This window comes from Phaethon aethereus (assembly GCF_964289735.1).
Source record: "Phaethon aethereus genome assembly, chromosome: 3".
Taxonomy (NCBI): Eukaryota; Metazoa; Chordata; class Aves; order Phaethontiformes; family Phaethontidae; genus Phaethon; species Phaethon aethereus.
This window is the reverse complement of record NC_138576.1, coordinates 96,204,156-96,221,736: the sequence shown is the minus strand read 5'-3', so window position 1 is coordinate 96,221,736 and position 17,581 is coordinate 96,204,156. Positions and strand designations below refer to the sequence as shown.

The 17,581-nt window shown below is 43.7% G+C and overlaps 1 protein-coding gene across 1 annotated transcript in view; it reads right to left on the bottom strand.

Annotated features, from left to right (window-relative positions):
- Window positions 1-17,016, bottom strand: part of GLP1R (glucagon like peptide 1 receptor) — a gene marked incomplete at both ends in the record, with an annotated part of 85,287 nt that extends 68,271 nt beyond the window's left edge. Inside the window, one exon of the mRNA XM_081998158.1 lies at window positions 16,939-17,016. Within this exon, the coding sequence (XP_081854284.1) occupies window positions 16,939-17,016 (78 nt within the window). The remainder of the gene's footprint in view (window positions 1-16,938) is intronic.
- Window positions 17,017-17,581: the final 565 nt, after the last annotated feature.

Here is a 17,581-nt window from a genome sequence, read left to right as displayed (position 1 = left end):
TCATAAGCCAAGCAAAGGAAAACATGCAGAGAGCTTCAAGAAAGCTGTCCAGCCTGGACAAATGGAAACACAGAAGAGCAGGCTGCCCCTCCAGTCAAGTCTCTAACCTTTATCAACATTAATATTTTAAGTTGTGCACAACGCTTCCCTTCTCCCAGCTCCAATTTTCAAAGCACCGAGGGAAGCAGTGACCATGCAGTAATAAAGCTGAAAATGGATAGGTCATTTAAAGGAATTAAAATTATTCCATTAGTTCCATGTTCGTAGTTTCATAGCCACATATTTCCCATCTGACATTAACTTTAAATCAAGCAGCACTTGTAGGAACAGAATAGATTCACAGAGAAGAGGCTAGAGAAAAAAACTTGGGAACTTAAATAGAAGTGGCTTTATTTGACACATTGTCTTTTCTGAGGAAAAGTTTGCTCTCTGAACTAACGTGCTCTGCAAAGGATTTTTATGTTTTACATCTCAGTTCATCCTTAAGACGTAGTTCTGGAGCAGAGAGACATCTTACAGCATAACTATGAGCATTTAAAGCAGCATAAACCAGCACTGCTGTTGAAATAAGTGGTTCCTCTGTCCCCAGAGAAAGGTTGTGATTTCCTCCCTGACTTGTTCCCCTCTTCTCCTTATGCCACCATATGCACTCATGCCATCACCCCACGAGCTGGACAGGCGAACTCTCCAGGACAAAATTAAACAGGCAAAATGTTTAAGAGGATGAGAGTTGCTTTGAAGCGGAGACAAAAGCAGCACAGCTCACAGCGAGGCTCAAGGATGATCTTATCCACCATCTTAGAACTAAGAGGAGCCTAAAATGAAGCCCACTACCTATAAAAATTTTAAGGTAGGAGTCCAATGTTTATTACTCTCAAAGACTTGAGGACTTCAGCTATTGGAGGAATAGCCCTTAAGGTCTCTTCATCTACACTTGTTACTAGACAACTCATGATTTTTCACCTTGTGCCACTAGGAATGGTACATGGCAACCATGGTGACCTTGAGGCCAGAAAGACCCATGATGAGAATCTCAATTTCCTGCATAACACCTTCTAGAGCCCAACACTAACTTCTGCATCCATCTCACACATGCTAGCTTAACCAGAAAATACCCATGACACATCTAATCTTGACTTGACGACTCCAAGTGACAGAGAATCCACTGCACCCTGTGAGAACGACACTGCTACTGTGGTTGATTACCCTCAGTATTGAATTCTTTTTTCTGGTCCGAGTTGAATTAGCCATGCAAATAAGTTTCCTTAGAAGGAATTACCCTGCAAAACATGAAGTATGTCACAGTAGTTTTAATTAATAAAATAGGACTGGTGTAATTAAAATACACCCAATTCAATTTTGCCTAGATAACAGGTTGATTAGTATTTGTGACCTTAGATAATTTTTCAGCCTTTTCACAACACTATTGCATGAATATCAAACAGCTAATAATTACTGGTGGAAGGAAACACAAGCTGAATTTTTCATAGTACTGCTACCATGCAGTACTGTGCTAACACTGCTCTGGAGCCATGTGGAGGAGAGGCCAGACTCCTCCACCCCACTGCTACTAAGACTGAGTTGGTTTCTCAAAGGAGCCAGTTGTCCTTCAGCCCCAGCCACCACAGGCTTTTCAGATGCTTTAACCTTCACTAGCATTTTTAAACTGTTGGTTTGTACCTGTTGCCACCAGCTTCCTTTTTGCTACATATCATTGCTGAAGTTATTTTAGCCACCACTTCCATTTCTTACAAGAATGGTTTGTTACAGAAGATGACTACACAGCTGGAGGTACTGGGGACACTATCAGAACCTTGAACACCTCAAAGTTGAAAGCGTTTGTGCTTTTATATGATAATTTCTTCCTTTCCCATCATTTTTACTCTTTCAGCTTTGCAGCTGCAGATTGTAGCTCACATTTATTTCTACTTTTCCAACTAGAAGAAAGAATGGATTGGGCAAACTGTCAAGTTGGACAAACAAGTCAAAATCTGTAGTTGGAAGTGCTGCAGTATCAGGGCTGTAGATCACATTTGCTCCTAGAGATTGGTAAAAGCTTTCATGCCTGACCACCTTACCAAAAAAATAAGTCTGTTGCTCACAGCTAGCAAAGTAGCACGCTGATATACTGACAACAGTCCCTCTTTCCACCTCAAGTATCTTTTTGCTTTAGCAGTGTAGGCTTTGAGGACAGAAAGTTCACTGAAACATTTAAGTTTAAAATATGTAAATTAGCCACCGTATGTGAAAGTTCTGCTCAAACATCACACCAGCCACACACGTGTGTGTCAACCCAGCCCTTTTACACCCTTCCAAAGCACCCAGAGAATACAGCATTACATATCCTTTGCCTTTTTCCTTTCTTGCAGTCTTCTTCCTCTCCCTCTTACTGAGCATACGTTGAGTCTAGGAAGACACGATGACTCAAAGCACAGGACATTAAGTGGATTCACAGTATGGAAGCATTAATAGTCTCCATTCACTTCCTAACTTTAATTATTGGATTCTGCCTAAATTCCTCAGAATTTTTTTTAACATGTATACCCACATATAATACTTAAATTCATTTTTATTTTGTGTATTATGGAAATACAGCAAAACTCACCCTAAGATTACTATCTCCAAAGCTATCTGAGACACTCTTGCTCTTTTATTATAAAAGCACCTTTTAAAACAAACTCATTATCACAGCTTCTCTCTCCATGTCTTATTAGTCACATTGAGCTCTCAGCAGGCTGAAAGCAATCACCAATAGTCCTTTAAAAACAAACCCAAAAAACGTCACCACAAAATAAACCAAGTTATTCTTTATCACCAAGTAATAAAATCATAAATTTTAAACCCTGTGAAGTCAGTAGATCAGATAGACCTTTTAAGATCGACGTGTGGACACCATAGAATATGCTACAATTAAGATTTTACCTAGTGAGCCAGAGATTCTTCTTACCCATCTGGAATTAAAAGTACAAAGTGGAAAGGAAAGGAAGGTCAGCTTCAACTATATTCTTAAAGCCTATAGCCAAGATGACGTTAAAAATAGCAGATACACAAAAAACCTTGTGCTCCAACCACCTGCAGGAACAGCTTCTGTTCAGGTCACTGTAAGGTGCATCCTCCTCCTTTATAGCAACCAAGATTTAATCAGATCCCGTGAATAAGTCTTTGTGCATGCAAACACCTCTCAACATCCTTTACACATGAGTTTCCAATTATTAAAATGAGCAAGTAATGAATTTATTAGTTTCATCCTTTGCACTTCCTATCTCCAAAGTGAAGACTCATTTAGCTATATAGAGTGTTTAAAAAAAGAAAAAAGGACATTTTTATTAGCTTTTCAAAAACAAAAACAAACACCAATGCTCATCACTACAACTTAGCAAGGCTCCAGTTGAGTACAGGATCTCACTAGGCTGATCACTACATAAAACAAGTGTTTCAGGAAAAAAAAAAAATATCCTAAAGACCTCAGTCTTAACAAGAGTTGTTCAGCAGTGTCCATTTTGTGGAATTCAAAGAAAGAAACAACACAACCAAAAAAGGCAGTAACTCACTATATGGAGGACAGGAAGACAACTCTGGCCAGAGCTAGGACATGCTCCCTGGAAGAGCCCATTAGATGAGCAGCTTGGGCAACCGGACAAACACACAGCAGACTGGCCAGCTTGTCTGCTTTGTTTCTACCAAAACTTTTAATGGAAAGGACACTAACCCACAGAACATTTCTCTTGTCAGATTACTTGGACCAAAAATGGTCAAAAAGGCGCCAGGGAGGAGGAAAAAACAAATGAGAGGGAAAAGAAGGCTAGAGAGAAAGTGATTTAGTCAAGACCAAAGTAGGCTGACACTTTCCATTCCTAACTGTTCAAATAGTTTCTTTTCCAGTTTGGATCATAAAACTAAAATAAAAGACAAGCATTGCAAAATAAGCACAAAGCAGCTAGCTCACAATGGTGTTGGAAGTTGAGTATTTCCACGTCGATTGCCTGTCATCCCATACTTGACAGTGTTCCAAGCTTGCTACAAATTTGCTATGAAATTATCTTCTCATTTCCCAGTGACATAGTCTGCTGCCCATGCTGCCTTTCAAGAAACACTTTTCTTCTGTGCTGATCCCAGCTGTCCATTGAGCAGGATGCAGACACTGAACAGTGTAATAAATCTGTTTATTTCCAGAGCTTGATTTTGCTCCAAATATTTCCAGCATGACAAAAATAGGGGAAAGAGGGAAGAATAAGAACAGCCATAAATTAAAAACAAACAAAAAAACTCCAGAGGCCATAAAGTAGCATCAACATACAGATTATCATCTCAGATGTAATTTGGGGACAAGACAAAGTATCTGGAATTCAGGATTTTTATGCAAGTTTTCTACCACACCAACTGGAAGTTTGGTTTCTCTTGATCAGCCAGTACAGAGGCTTTCTCTCCCTCCCCTTCTCTGAAGTACAGACATATTCATTAATTATTTGAACATATGAATTGTCTTTAAAGCTTTAATTTAAGCATCATGCCAAGCAGCCCAGATAGACTTACAGTCCTCTTTAATCTTGGCTTTGCCATTCTTTCTGTTGAAGATAAACTATAGAGTATTTTCAAAGACAACAGGGGACAGCACACAGCAAAGATTAAAGCCAGGCTGTGAACCAAGTTGTTGAACCCGAGAACTCTACAAGCAAGGGGCAATGCAAGGGACAGACATGAAGGAAACTAATTATTGAAAGCTTGAGCAAGTAGAAAGTTAACCTCATGAACTATAAAGGATGTTTACACTAGCTTTGTTCTCTCCATATTACAGCCTTTAAGCTCCCTACGTACTATGTGTAGCACCGACTGACAGCTTAGTCCGTTATTAAGCGCCTGGCTCTAAAGAGTATACTGTTTAATAGTACAAATAGTCTCATTGATTAAGATATCTACTGTGCAGCTGTAACCCCTCCTCCTCCTGCCATCAATTACACAGGAACCGAGAACACTTTCAGAAAAACATAGTCCTTCAACCCTGACTCCATATAAAAAGGGATTTGTACTCTACTGCTTTCTGTAGCTATTTTCAAGGCACCCATCATAATAATTTACCAAGTCTGTGTGCTTGGATACTAAGTGCACACAGAAGAAAGTTCATCATTACCACGCCTTCCCCAAAACAGGTATTTGGAAGGGGTCATCTTACTGCATGGATTATAGCAACATGCACGTGTGGTCATCCTACTGTGTTATGAATAGCGCGAGCAACAACCGCTCCTACTTTATATGCAAAATGCAACACAACACTGTAACCCATCTCCCTGTTCAATAATTAAAACATATGGCCACAGGAATATTAATCACCTAACTCAATCTCCCTAAAATGGAGTAAGATATTAAAAATTTGCAACTTCAAATCTTTCTGTGCAAGATAGTCAAGAACCCCCCCCCCCGAGCCCGGACATTTCTTGTCATGTCTCAGCCACAAAGTGTTGCACGAGACTTGCATAGGGAGCAGACATATTTAACATAAATCTTGAGCCACTCCCATTTCTTTTCTCACCTGACTATTCCACTCCCTATTCCTAGAAGAAAGCCTTCACCTGCAAGCGCAGGCACTATATAAGATAAAAAGAAAACTAGCAAAGACCAACAGCTTGTGAATGAGCCACAAGTTTCACTTTGGCCAGACTCCTTGCCACCAACAACCACTGTCTTGGATAGCACATCTCCCTTGATTACTCAGCCTAACCATGACTCTACAGCAACAACGTGGACAGTTTGTTACCCAGCTTCTCCCTCTTCCCTTTCGCCGTGTACAGAAGTCAGAGCCTTGTTTCCCAAAGAGGACCCCAACTACTTTATGTAGATGAAAGCATATACTTCCTACCCATGCCCACACAGAAATTCCATTTTTCTACTGAAAACAAGAAACATTTTATCCTGAACAGGTTTCGAAAGAGTTTCTCCACAATACACTGCTGTCCCTACAAAACAACAACAACAAACAAAAAACCCCAAAACAGACCACCACCAAAAAAAAAACCCAACCAGAAAAAAACCAGAAGGCCCTCTCTATCATCGTCCTTCTGGGAAAAGAAAGAGCATCCTGGAAGATCACCATAAAGGTCCAAACAAGAGACTGCTGTTCACATTTGGAAAGCTTGTGACACCCTTTTGCCAAAACCAAGCAGAATTAGTGAAAGCTGCACTAACTCAAGGCTTCTTTACAGAAAGCAAAGAGTCTACAACTGCAACAGCTTTCTCCAGAATTAATATAGGGGAATAGATTAATCCACATAATCATTTCCCATTTCCATATGCCTATAAAGTTTCATTCCTGGTGCAATCATGTAAAGGTCTATTTGAGTCCAATCAGGTGATTATAAGTATTGTATGGAGTTCTATTAGACTTCTGCATGCTGAAAAAGAGTTTTGAATGGTGAAATACCACTTGTAAACTCAGTTTCTAGTTAATTAAGGAGTATGAAGGGTGGCAGAGTGCGAAAGAAGGTAGGACTGAGGAGCAAAATGAAAGTTTCCTTGAATTGTTAGAGGATGTCCCAACGCTCATTTATTACAAGCAGCAAGTAGGGAAACAGGCTCAGAAATATAGAGCTCTTTGGCTTCTTCATGACCCATCAGGATGGATGCTATCTTACCACACAAGTAAATAAATATTTTTCTCCATCACAGGGCCAGCTCCAGGTAGCCTTGCTTGAGCAGGGAGGTGGGACCAGATGACCTCAAGAGGCTTCTTCCAACCTCAGCCATTCTGTGATTCCAGCCCCGAGACACCAATATAGCTTAGACAAAACAAGAAATCAAGAAATGCAGTTTCAAACTCCAGATTTGTTTCTTGCAATTTACAACCATCTCCACTGTTGCAAGGCCATTAAAAGTTAAGAGTTTAAACCATAAAGCTAACATTTTATTGCTAATGAGATGTAAGGATAAAATTATCAGTTTTATTCTACAAAGCTTTAATAGCCTCATTCATTACCACCAAGCATCTTAATCCCCAAAGTGCAATGAACAAATTCAAAGCACATTGAATTTTTCTACAGATATCTTCTAATGCAAGTTTATCCTTTAACTAACAATAGATGCCCCTTGGAAGTCCATGGGGAGCTAAGCTGAATGAGACTGAATGCAGTTTTCCAAAAAGTTCCCTGTATCAACTTTTAGATACAATCAACTAATAAACAGGAGTTCTGAGATCTAGGCTTAAAGTGCATCTATCACAACACTAAATGTGTGGGAACTTAGCTTTCTGAAATACTGTTTGAACAGGATGTTTCTGACCACCTGTATACTTGAATGTCTTCCATACCATCTCTGTGGCACTTCATTTCGTTGAGAGAACTCATACATATTAAGGATTTAGGGCTTTTTGAAAGAAGTCTGCTACAAACACATCTTAATTTATTTGATGTGCAATCTATAAGTATGTAGCGTCACTGTAAACAGCATATAATAGCTTCCTGCCTTTTTTCCAGAGTGTACTCTGCGTGCAGTGTCACCAAGTTTAAAAAGAATGGGATCTTTTTGTTATTCTTAGAGTGATGCATTTCAAATGGTACTTGATGAATTTCTTCATTAAGAAACAGTAATGAAAAGGGCAATAGATTAGAGGACACCACAGCCTCTGAGAAAAGCTAAGACCAATAGCTATTTCAAATAATTCAGCTCAAATACAATCCCTTTACTTTTCCCATCTCAAGGGTTAAAAAATAAAAGCTTCATTTGTTCTGTATAACTAGCTTTGTACAGCAGAACATTTTTATTTGGGAGGAACAGGACTGAAGGTGGAAGATGGGGATTGACCTAACTGAATGTCATTGATCCAGTGATACTGGGCTGTCCCTCTTATTTGTAACCCATGCACAGCTGTACCAATATCCACAACACTTTTAAAGGTGAGTTACATGGAAGTGTACGATTTTTTTTTCCCAGGGTCTGGCTCTTTCCACAACAGCTGTAGCACCTCTAGTGATATTAGGGCATATGAGGCATGCCATTACCTTCTTAGATGTTGGTGTTCCCTTCAAACTTCACATTTCCTACTCAATTTCACCTACTGAAACAGAGTGAAAATTTTAAGCACTGATGCCTAGATGCTTACCCTGTCCAAAAGGCACAGATTTTGGGTTTCCATGTACAAAACTCCTCAGCACAAAGATTAGTCTGTAGAGGAGTCACAGTTCAGCCATAGAGGCAACAGGCTTCTGGACTTCCCAAACCAGACAGGTACCTTGCTCTGCCATCCTATTCCAGCTCCCAAGGGGCTCACTGAGTCTGAACAATACAAAGATCAAATAGGGATGAGTAAAGTAATTCATTTCATAAAGTAGTAACTTGGATAGAGCATTCTGTAACTTAAAAACCAGTCTTTTGAAAGTTTCTTGGTTTTCCCCCTCCAATTCAGCATAAAGATGGGCACATGATGCTTGTCAATGCTTCTGTACACGCAAGCCTTTCTTTATGTCAAAATGTCTTACAGCAACTCTTCAGCAGCTTCTGTACAGCACTCTAGACATGTCAGGGGAGCAAACAAAGTTATCAATTTCCATCTTGAAGAAAATCTATGAAGAGGCTACTGCATTGCCAGAAATCTGTGCATGTCAGGAAATTAATCTTCATGACAGAAGCCTGCGGATATCAGGCATGCCAGTCTCTCCCAGAAGGTCTGAAAGGCAACAATTACTACTTTTTCACACCACAGCTTAGTAGTTACATTAACCCCATACTTCAGAATTTCTACCAGGTGCCTGCAGAAGCAGAAAACTAGACCAGAAACACCCTCCAAAGGCAGCAAGGCTTTCGCCATTTCTTTATCAGCTATAGTTCTGAATTAGACTCCTTTACAGGAGGGAGAAAACAAAAAATCTGCTGGGCTGCTGACAGCACATATGGCACAGTTGTGCCTAGGATTTATCTTCTACTCAACAAAAGCTAAGAGCAAGCTGAATATCACAGAAGGGCGAGAGACAAAAGTAGAGAAAGCTAGTCTAACATCTCCAATCCCTCCCCAAAGATGGGCCTTTAGAAATGAACTGCAGCATAGAATACAATCTTAAGCCACATCCACTAAGGCTCCTGCTAACGTGCACATCAAATACTTTCTCGTATGCTTTGTGCATACATAGCCTCAAACCTAACAACTAACTTAAAAACAGAGTCTCCCCATCTAACTGAGCACAGACCTTGTGTTCTTCTCTCCATTAAAAGCTGACTATGTCATCTTGGAAAAAAAATAATATTTGGTGATGAGAACTCTGCAATTGCAGGGACATACCATATCCTTTCACCTACTGTCCTCCTAATGCCCTATAGGACAGCAAACTTCAAAGAAAAAAGTGGATGTTGTACAATACTATGGTAGTTTAGTTCTAGTTTAGGGTGGGTTTTCGGTTTTGCTTTTTTGAAGGTGAGCTTTTGACACCCATCAAGGTAATCCTTTGATTTATTTGCTCTAAGAGATTCTTAGAGGACTGAGTCACACCACTGCAGTTGAGAAGTCATCTACTTGCCATCCCTCCTTTATTCCCCCCAGTCACACCCTACATTTCCACGCAGTCCAATTACCCGTATTTTATGAGGGCTTTTTTCAGACAGCAAGAAAGACTGAACTGATGAAAGAGATGAGCAAATGAAAAATTGGACTCAGTCTGGTCACATTAAAAACAAACTCTTTGAAACTTAGTTGCAAGAGTTGAGCGGCAACCAAGCAATTGGAATATGCTTTGAGAAAAAAAAATCTTTCAGTTTTCAGAATGGAACAATACATAAGGATGAATATAGCATCCAGGAGATGGTCAATACCATGAGCAGTGGTATTGACATCTATAGTGCATCTATAGAGCAAAAAGGGAGTAGGAATATTAGCAAATGGCAGAGTGAGACAGTTGTCTCCTATGGCAAAGAAACACATAGAAGTTTGTTGCTAGCAGAATTCAGAGGAAAAGGAAGATTGATGCTACATATCCTGAGATAATCCCAAGTCTGCTTTTAAGAGGTGCAATCCACACACTCCTTTGGAAAGAGTTCTGTATGTCTCCCTTGATTATCAGAACTCAGTAGTCAGCATGGTAAAGCTTGGTTATGGCATCAGCTGCCACTCCTCAACTTGCTTCAACATACCAGACACACTCACAAGTAGTTGGACCACCTTTCAAAGCACCAGAGAAATACCCATTATGAACAAAGCCAGAGCACTCGGGAGGTGGATCTTCTGGTAGCTGAGCTTCTTGTCTGCATTTGGCTTGTCCACACCTCACAGCAAGTCACAGTCCAAACTACTCATACTGCCACAAAAACATGCTCTGGTGCAGGAGGACTCTTCCATGAGCTCCTGCCAAGCACCAGAGATGTACTTAATGCAAAAGTCTCAGTGGCCACCATTCTTCCCATTTAGAGAAGGCTATACATGAGAGCACCGTTCTCCCTCCAGCTTCTTCTAGGCTGGTCACAGAAGTGTTTTGGTTTACCCGATGTGAGGCCTTCCAGGGTGGCTCAGTTTTCAGACTGATATGCTGAGCAGCACCAGAACTGCAGGTATCAGAGGGGTTACCAAAACGTCCTAGTCAGAAATGCAAGTCTTAAAGCGACCAAGATTTCAGAGATTGTCCCATGCAGTTATGTCCGTACACACACCCCTCCTGTTTGCCCTGAAGACATTAAGTTTAACAAATTGGCAGGAAACTGCTTCATGGCAGAGGGGGGAGAAAATAAGCAGTGCAGTTTTACAGAGGGGCCGGGGGGTGGAGGGGGAATTCTGAACAATGGTAAGAGGCATGAGTGGTTGAGCAGACAATATGCCCAAAAGTATAACAAAATTTAGATGCCAAGCTAACTCACACTCACTTGTCCTTTAAGGAAACAAGAGGTAGTGAAGACGGCAGGACACCAAAAGAGCCACAAGCTTCTCAAATGTGCTCAAGGAGTTCATAGTCTAACATTTGCACACAGATCTTGACTCCTTCGCTACTTCCAAGGCACAATCAGAAGCAGGATCGCTTTCCTGAGCTTCTCCTGTAGTGCAGCAGAGAGAGCACATAGGAGTAGCAACAGAGCAAGGCGAAGGGCAGCAGCAAACAACAGCTAAAACTACACGTCAAGACAAGAATGCAGGTTTCAAAAGGTGTCCTGAAAGCACCAAAGGCAGCACTGTGAGAGTGGCAGGGCACATGCATAAGTGAGACAAGGCAAGAACAGAACAGTAGAACGCAGATGAGCTCAACGGACAGAAGAGCACAAGACAGAAAAATATGGTAATTGGGAAAGCCAGCATAAAACAATTCAGGAAAAAGATGGCAAGAGGGTGAACTAACTAACAATGAAATGCAGTCAATTGCAAGAAAAATAGCACTCAATACCAGACTGCACTAAGATTGCAATCCATTAACAATCAATTATAGTGAAACAGCAATAAGATGCAGCCAGTAAAATGACCAGCTGAAGGAACTATTCTTTTCCACATGTCTAAACTACAATTCCCTCTACCCAGTTGCCACTTTTTAATTGTTCAGTCAATTAAATTAAGCCTGTGTCTATTCTATACATAGCTGTAGTATTTATGAGACTATTAAGAAGTCATACTTGAACTTGGGGCAGGGGGGTTGCTTGCAAGGTTTTCATGTAAGCGTTTGGGAAAGATTCTTATGCTATCACATCCACACTTAGCAAGCTGTATCAGCTCATTCCCATACATCAGAGGGCAGCTGGTGGTGTTTGTTTCTTTCAGGTAAGACACAAAGATTAAAGGGAAGATAACTGGTGGAAATCCACTCACATTCCCCTCCACAAAGACCTGTCACACTGTATCCCAGGAATGCTCTATGTAAGTCTTACTGAAGCCCCAATAAAACTGCAGGGAGTTTCCCTTTGCAGGGGTCCACATTTATAGCAGTAAGAGTAGGGTCATCTACTTTCCTTCAGCGGTGGAAGTGGTGGACTTCCCGTGCTCATGCTTACAAACCACAGATGCTGCTGCTGTGTCTTCGCCTGGAGATTCTCCTCCTAACCGTGAAGGCTGACACACATCTCACAAGCTCCTCCACGTTCACACCAAAGGATCACTGGAATGCAGCAGATCGTAGGCCAGCGTGGTTGCAATTTATAAATACCAGTTTCCAGTAATGGACCAAAAGGGTCAAAGAATAGTATTCAGCCACCAGCAGAAAACCTATATTCACCTACTGTAAGTGCAAATCCATCTTCTGATGGGAAGGATCGGATGCAAACATTAAACTTAGTCTTTTCTTGGGTAGCTAGGTTAGGAAGATTTGATTCTATCTAAAGAAGTTCCTGCCCAATGTTTTAATTTGGCCTCACAAGCAAACACCATAGGGCTTAAATAGAAGGTCTCTATCTACTGAGCAGACAACTCTCTTCCATAGCAAAGACATGTCTGCTATTGTGTAAAGTTACTTTTGTTAAGACACAAACTAATGGAATTGATGCACTGCGCCAAGGAAACTTGAGCAGACAGCCTTGGCGGCAGTACGTACACTGGTTTACCGCAGAGAAAGAAATACAAAAGCTTTTAATGAAAGAAGCCAAATGCAAAGATAATAGCTTTCATTTCACCGCAGCATTGCAGAAGGAAACAATTCTTTTTCCAAAGGACTTCTCCAAGTTATAAACTAGCAAAGGCCCTGTGATTTCATAGATAACATCCTGGTTTGTCCTCTTAAGAAACTGGCAATCAATCAATACAGCAAATTAAAGTTCAATTTAGTTTGACAGGCTAACAGAAACAGGATATGATACAATACATTTAAAAATCTCATTGACAGCCAGCAGACAACTGCTTATGCCTTGTGTATCAGGCCCAGTTTCACTGAACTTTACTGCAGCTACAGAGCTACAACTTTTGGAGGGCAGGAGATTTAGTTATTCAAAGCTCCACCTCCGACACTGAGAACATGAGTTTTTCTTCTCACAGAAGAGAGCCACACGTGCTTTGCTGCTGGTACAGCCATGAAACATGCCCTTCCTCAGCTGCATCTGCCTGCACGTTACCCCAAACACTGTTGTCCAAACTTTCAGGCTGCTGCCCAGTTTGGTGTGTGTGGGTGCAGGAATGGCACTAAAATTATGGGGAAGGTAGAAAGATTTGAGAACTGTTTCACTAACTTAAACTCACCTGGACCAGACATCAGAGCTTTAAAACGATGCAAAGGGCCAAGTCATTGTTCGGCTGTGTGAAGTATAGGCCTTTCCTTTGATCCTTGGAGATGTGATATCCCAGGCTCCTTAAGTCTGAAATGGTCCTCCCACCCCACCATACATTTTGGTTTGGGATATTATGATGAGTAATTAAGTACCTTCTGATTATACATGCTAAAAAGATTTGCTGTGTTAGGGCATCTGGTTTTCTAGTACACACACTGTCACTAGCTTTACAGAGTTTCTAGAAAATTAGAGTTGTTTCTAAAAAAGAAAGCAAACAACAAAACCCACATTATTTTCTGAATACATAAAGGTGTTAGTCATTTGGGATGCCAATTTAATAGTAGAGTCATCTAAATTAATACAGATTAAGCAATTTAAAGTTTTACACCATATTAAGAGTCATGAATTTAAGTGGCCTGCAAATACCAAATTTTGAAGAACCTGGCCATATTCCTGGGAAAGGAGCCCATTACCTAGAAGCCAGCCAAGTATCCTTTGATAATAACTACAGCAAGGTGGCACAGTGTCAGACCCTGTCTGTTCACTCTTTTCTCCACTGCTTTCTATACCACTTCCAGTACATGCTGCTGAGACTGCTCTAGCACGTTTTGATTTTCCAGAGTGCAGACAAGAAGACAATCAGCTCCATGCAAGCTTTTGGGAGCAGAAAATGGAGAAAGAACACCACAGAATTTCCAGCCGACCTTAGTATGGAGGGGGTTTTGCTCAGGTGAAGACCCAGCTAACCAAGATGCAGCCCAAGCCCCCATCCTTGCTTCTGCATGGAGTCACTAGTTTCCAAGACACTTTCCTATCTGTTTTTCAGCCCAGTTCTATAGCCATTTTCCCACCCCGATGACTTCCAAGAAACACAAATCTACAGGAGAGGTTCAGTTCTCTCAGTGTTAGGGCACAACACAAGACAAGAAGTCAAAATGGGCATGGTGCTGCAAGCCTGTGCTGGGACGTTCAAACACCCAGGGACCTCTGTGCTGTCAAGAGCAGAGTACAGCAGACTAGCGAGGCATTCAAAACCAGCCCCTCGCACAGCATCTTTTCATCATGGCTTATCAGGACTCAAAGCTAGCACTCTCGGAGACAAACACCCCATCCTAGATACCCACAGTTAAAGAAGCAGATGCTGCAGAACTAGAAGCAGCTGTGGCAGCCTTCAGAAGGGTGAACAAGTAGCAGTAACTATATGCACCCCTAACACCTGCAACCTAAGAGGTCATGCTGAGTGGTGGTTTGGAGAACAGACTAGCAACTCTATCTAAATAAACCTGAATAACGCAATAGTAATTGAGTGCCAATTACATACGCATACCTAAATACCCATACGCCCCAATTAATGTCAATATTGATGTGAGTACTCTTCCACTCCCATACAAAAGCACTTCAGAAATAAGAGGTGAGGACAGCAGAAGATCTGTAACATTTCCACTGAATTCAACTGTCTGTACTTCCACTCAGGAGCCTTTATTATTCACATTTTAACCCGTGGAACAAAAGCACTGGGGTAGTCTGAAGAACAGAACCCTCAATTAAGAACTGTGGCACAGTTCAGGCGTGCTCTTCACTGACATTTAAACTACTTCAAGATTATCTTATCAAACTTTTGAGCATAAGTACTACACAGAAAACTGGATTTGGATTTCAGAGAGACAACCGAGTATGCTGCATGTCAGCTCTGTCAGCAGCAGGACATTGCTGTTCAAGGCCAAGAAGAAAAAGGACAGAGGCTTGTCATTAGCAATAAGATTCCGCAGTGCAGCCATGTGCTACCAGCTCTTGGTCATTTTACTACCCTCAATGCAGTAAGGAAAATCTAGACACTTATTACACAATTTCCAGTCACCCTGCATTTAAGATGATGGCAAGTAAGCAGCACCAGCTCAGATAAAAACTCTGGACTTGAATTTTTCTTCCTTCTATGTACATTCTCAGCTTTCTCTTCTCCCTCCCCCCCTTTCTCACTTGTTTGAGGGGCTGGGGTGAGAGAGGGGGAAGGTCAAAGTAAAACAGTAGTCACAGCACCACTAAAATACTTCCTCCCCCAACTCCATATCAAGTCATCCTACCTTCCTTTCACACCTGTCTTGCCCATTTAAACCAGAAGACCTTGCAGCTGATTGTTATCACCTAGATTTTACTATCCACTACTGCCTAAGCAGTGATGTTTTCAGTTTACTTTAAATACTACTTTTAACACTCTTCTGAATTGAACCTGAGGAAAGACTCCCGACAAAGTCCCACACTTCTGTGTACTTGGGACTGAGCAGAGTATTTTGTACATTGTCTCAGCATACAAGCACAATCACTGCTCTGGACAAGTTGTCAGATAAGACCCTCTAGTGTCAGAAGAGGCTATGAAAGTACTTGCTTTATCGCAAGACTGAGGAAGTCAGGGAGTGACCATAGTGTTGAAACCAGAGAAGCCGCTTTCTTCTCTCCCCCCTCCAGTTCTGCATCCAGCCTTTGCTACGAAAGGTATTTCACTTTGATTCTCTGCCTCTGGCAGCCCCATCATTAGTTTGCTCAGTGCTACAAGCTTAAGCTACTCAGTGCCTTATCCTGTCAAATAATGAACACCTCCATGGATGGCAGCTCCCCAGCCTCTCTGGGCCATTTCAGTGTTTGATCATCCTCACAGATTTTCCTGACTGGAAGTTTCCCTGATGCAACTTGTGCCTGTTGCTCCTTAAGGGCCTGATGTCCATAGCAAGGAAAACAAAGCCATGCAAAAAACCCAGAAGCCAATACCTAAGACAACCTTACAGTCTCTCTTGTCTCTCTCTATCCCCAACCCCACACTGCAGTTAGCTTTCTCTGTCCATCACCCCCTCCCTCACCTTCTTCCCCATCACCTCCCCGCACTCTTCACAGAAAATTGGACTTGGTTTTCCCACCCTCGCGCTGCACAGCCCGGCTTCTGCCCCAGCCGCCACCTCCTCCTCCGGGCTCTTCCACGAAACGACTCGGCAGAGTGGGCAGCTCCACCGCGCCCACGGACCCCGCGAAGGACGAGGGAAACCCAACAGCCTCGTTTGTTTCACCTGAGCGCTGCCAGAGGGAGCATCGGAGAAATTCTCCCGGCGTGCCGGGAGGCAGCGCGGGGGCCGCCCGCCCGCGGCGGGTCCTGCCCCCCGTCCCATTTCAGGAAAGGGGTTTCCCACCCGCACCCGCTCCCCCTCCGCGTCTACCACGTCCCCTCCCGGGTCGCTCCCCCTCACCCCCTAACTCCGCAACCCACGGCCACCCACCCCGCTCCCTTCTTCCCACGGCACCGCGGCTGCTTGACACGACCAGCGGGCCCGTGATTTCCTGCGGGGGGAGCGTTACCTCGAGGGCAATGTCCTCGCAGCAGCAGCGTCTCCGCATCTTTCCTCCCCTCCGTTCGCCTTAAACCCAAACTCTCTCCCTCCCCTCCCTCCCCCGCGGGGGCGCACGCGACGGGCGCTGGAGCTACGCGGTGGCCCACGCGCGAAATCGCCTCCGCGCACCGACCCGGCGGCCGCTTGTTCCGCCGGGAGCGTTGACGCGGGCAGCCCCAAAAAGTAACGGGTTTAACTTCTAACTGCTCCCCGAGGCGCACCCGGAGCCGCCGCCGCCCCTCCCGCGGCCGCCTCCCGCTGCGCGGAAAGCCCCGGCGGAGAACGGCCGCCGCGCTGCCGAGGAGGGGGCGGAATAACCGGGGGGTCGCCGGGCCGGAGCAGGTGCCCATAGAGCCGCAGCCGCTCAGCACGGCCGCGCAAGTTGGGCGGACGACGGCGGCAGCGCGGCCGCGGCACTCACCCGCCGGACGGGGAGAGACCTTCCCGCGGCCACCAGCAGCAGCAGGACCGCGAAGCCGAGCGGCGGGGAGACGGGCATGTCCGGGGTGGCCCCAGGAGCCCGACTCCCGCTCCCCGCGGAGGCTGCGCGGCGGGGGCTCCGGCGGCCGCTTTTTGTAGCGGCGGCGGAGGCGGAGCCGGGGCCGGCCCAGGTGCGGCGCGGCCCCGGCCCGGATGGGGCCGGCGGGGAGCGGGGCTGCGGGGTCGTTCCGCGGCGCGGAGGGCGGCCTGGGTGCTGGCGTCGTCAGCGGGAAGGGCTGCCTCGGGGTGGGGGGGAAGGAGAAAAAAACCCGAGAAAACGCTTTCGCGATCCTGTCCCCCACCTCTTCGACTTCTTCTATTTTAGCCTGACTTTGTCCAGGCTTGGGCATCTTGGTGGCCTCCGTGCTGTTCGTGACGTCCAGGTTTTATTAGTTTTTAATAACAGTAGATGCAATTATTCATTTATAACGTGAATTTGCAGAGCTGCAAGTCAGATGAGAGCTTGGCTTCTAAGTTAAAGTCAGGGCACCGGTCAGTCCCAGCAGTAGTATAATGTGTAAATTCGGAGGATTTAGAAAACTTACTTGCCTAGCAAAAGGGTGCTCTGAATTTGTTTTCTACTA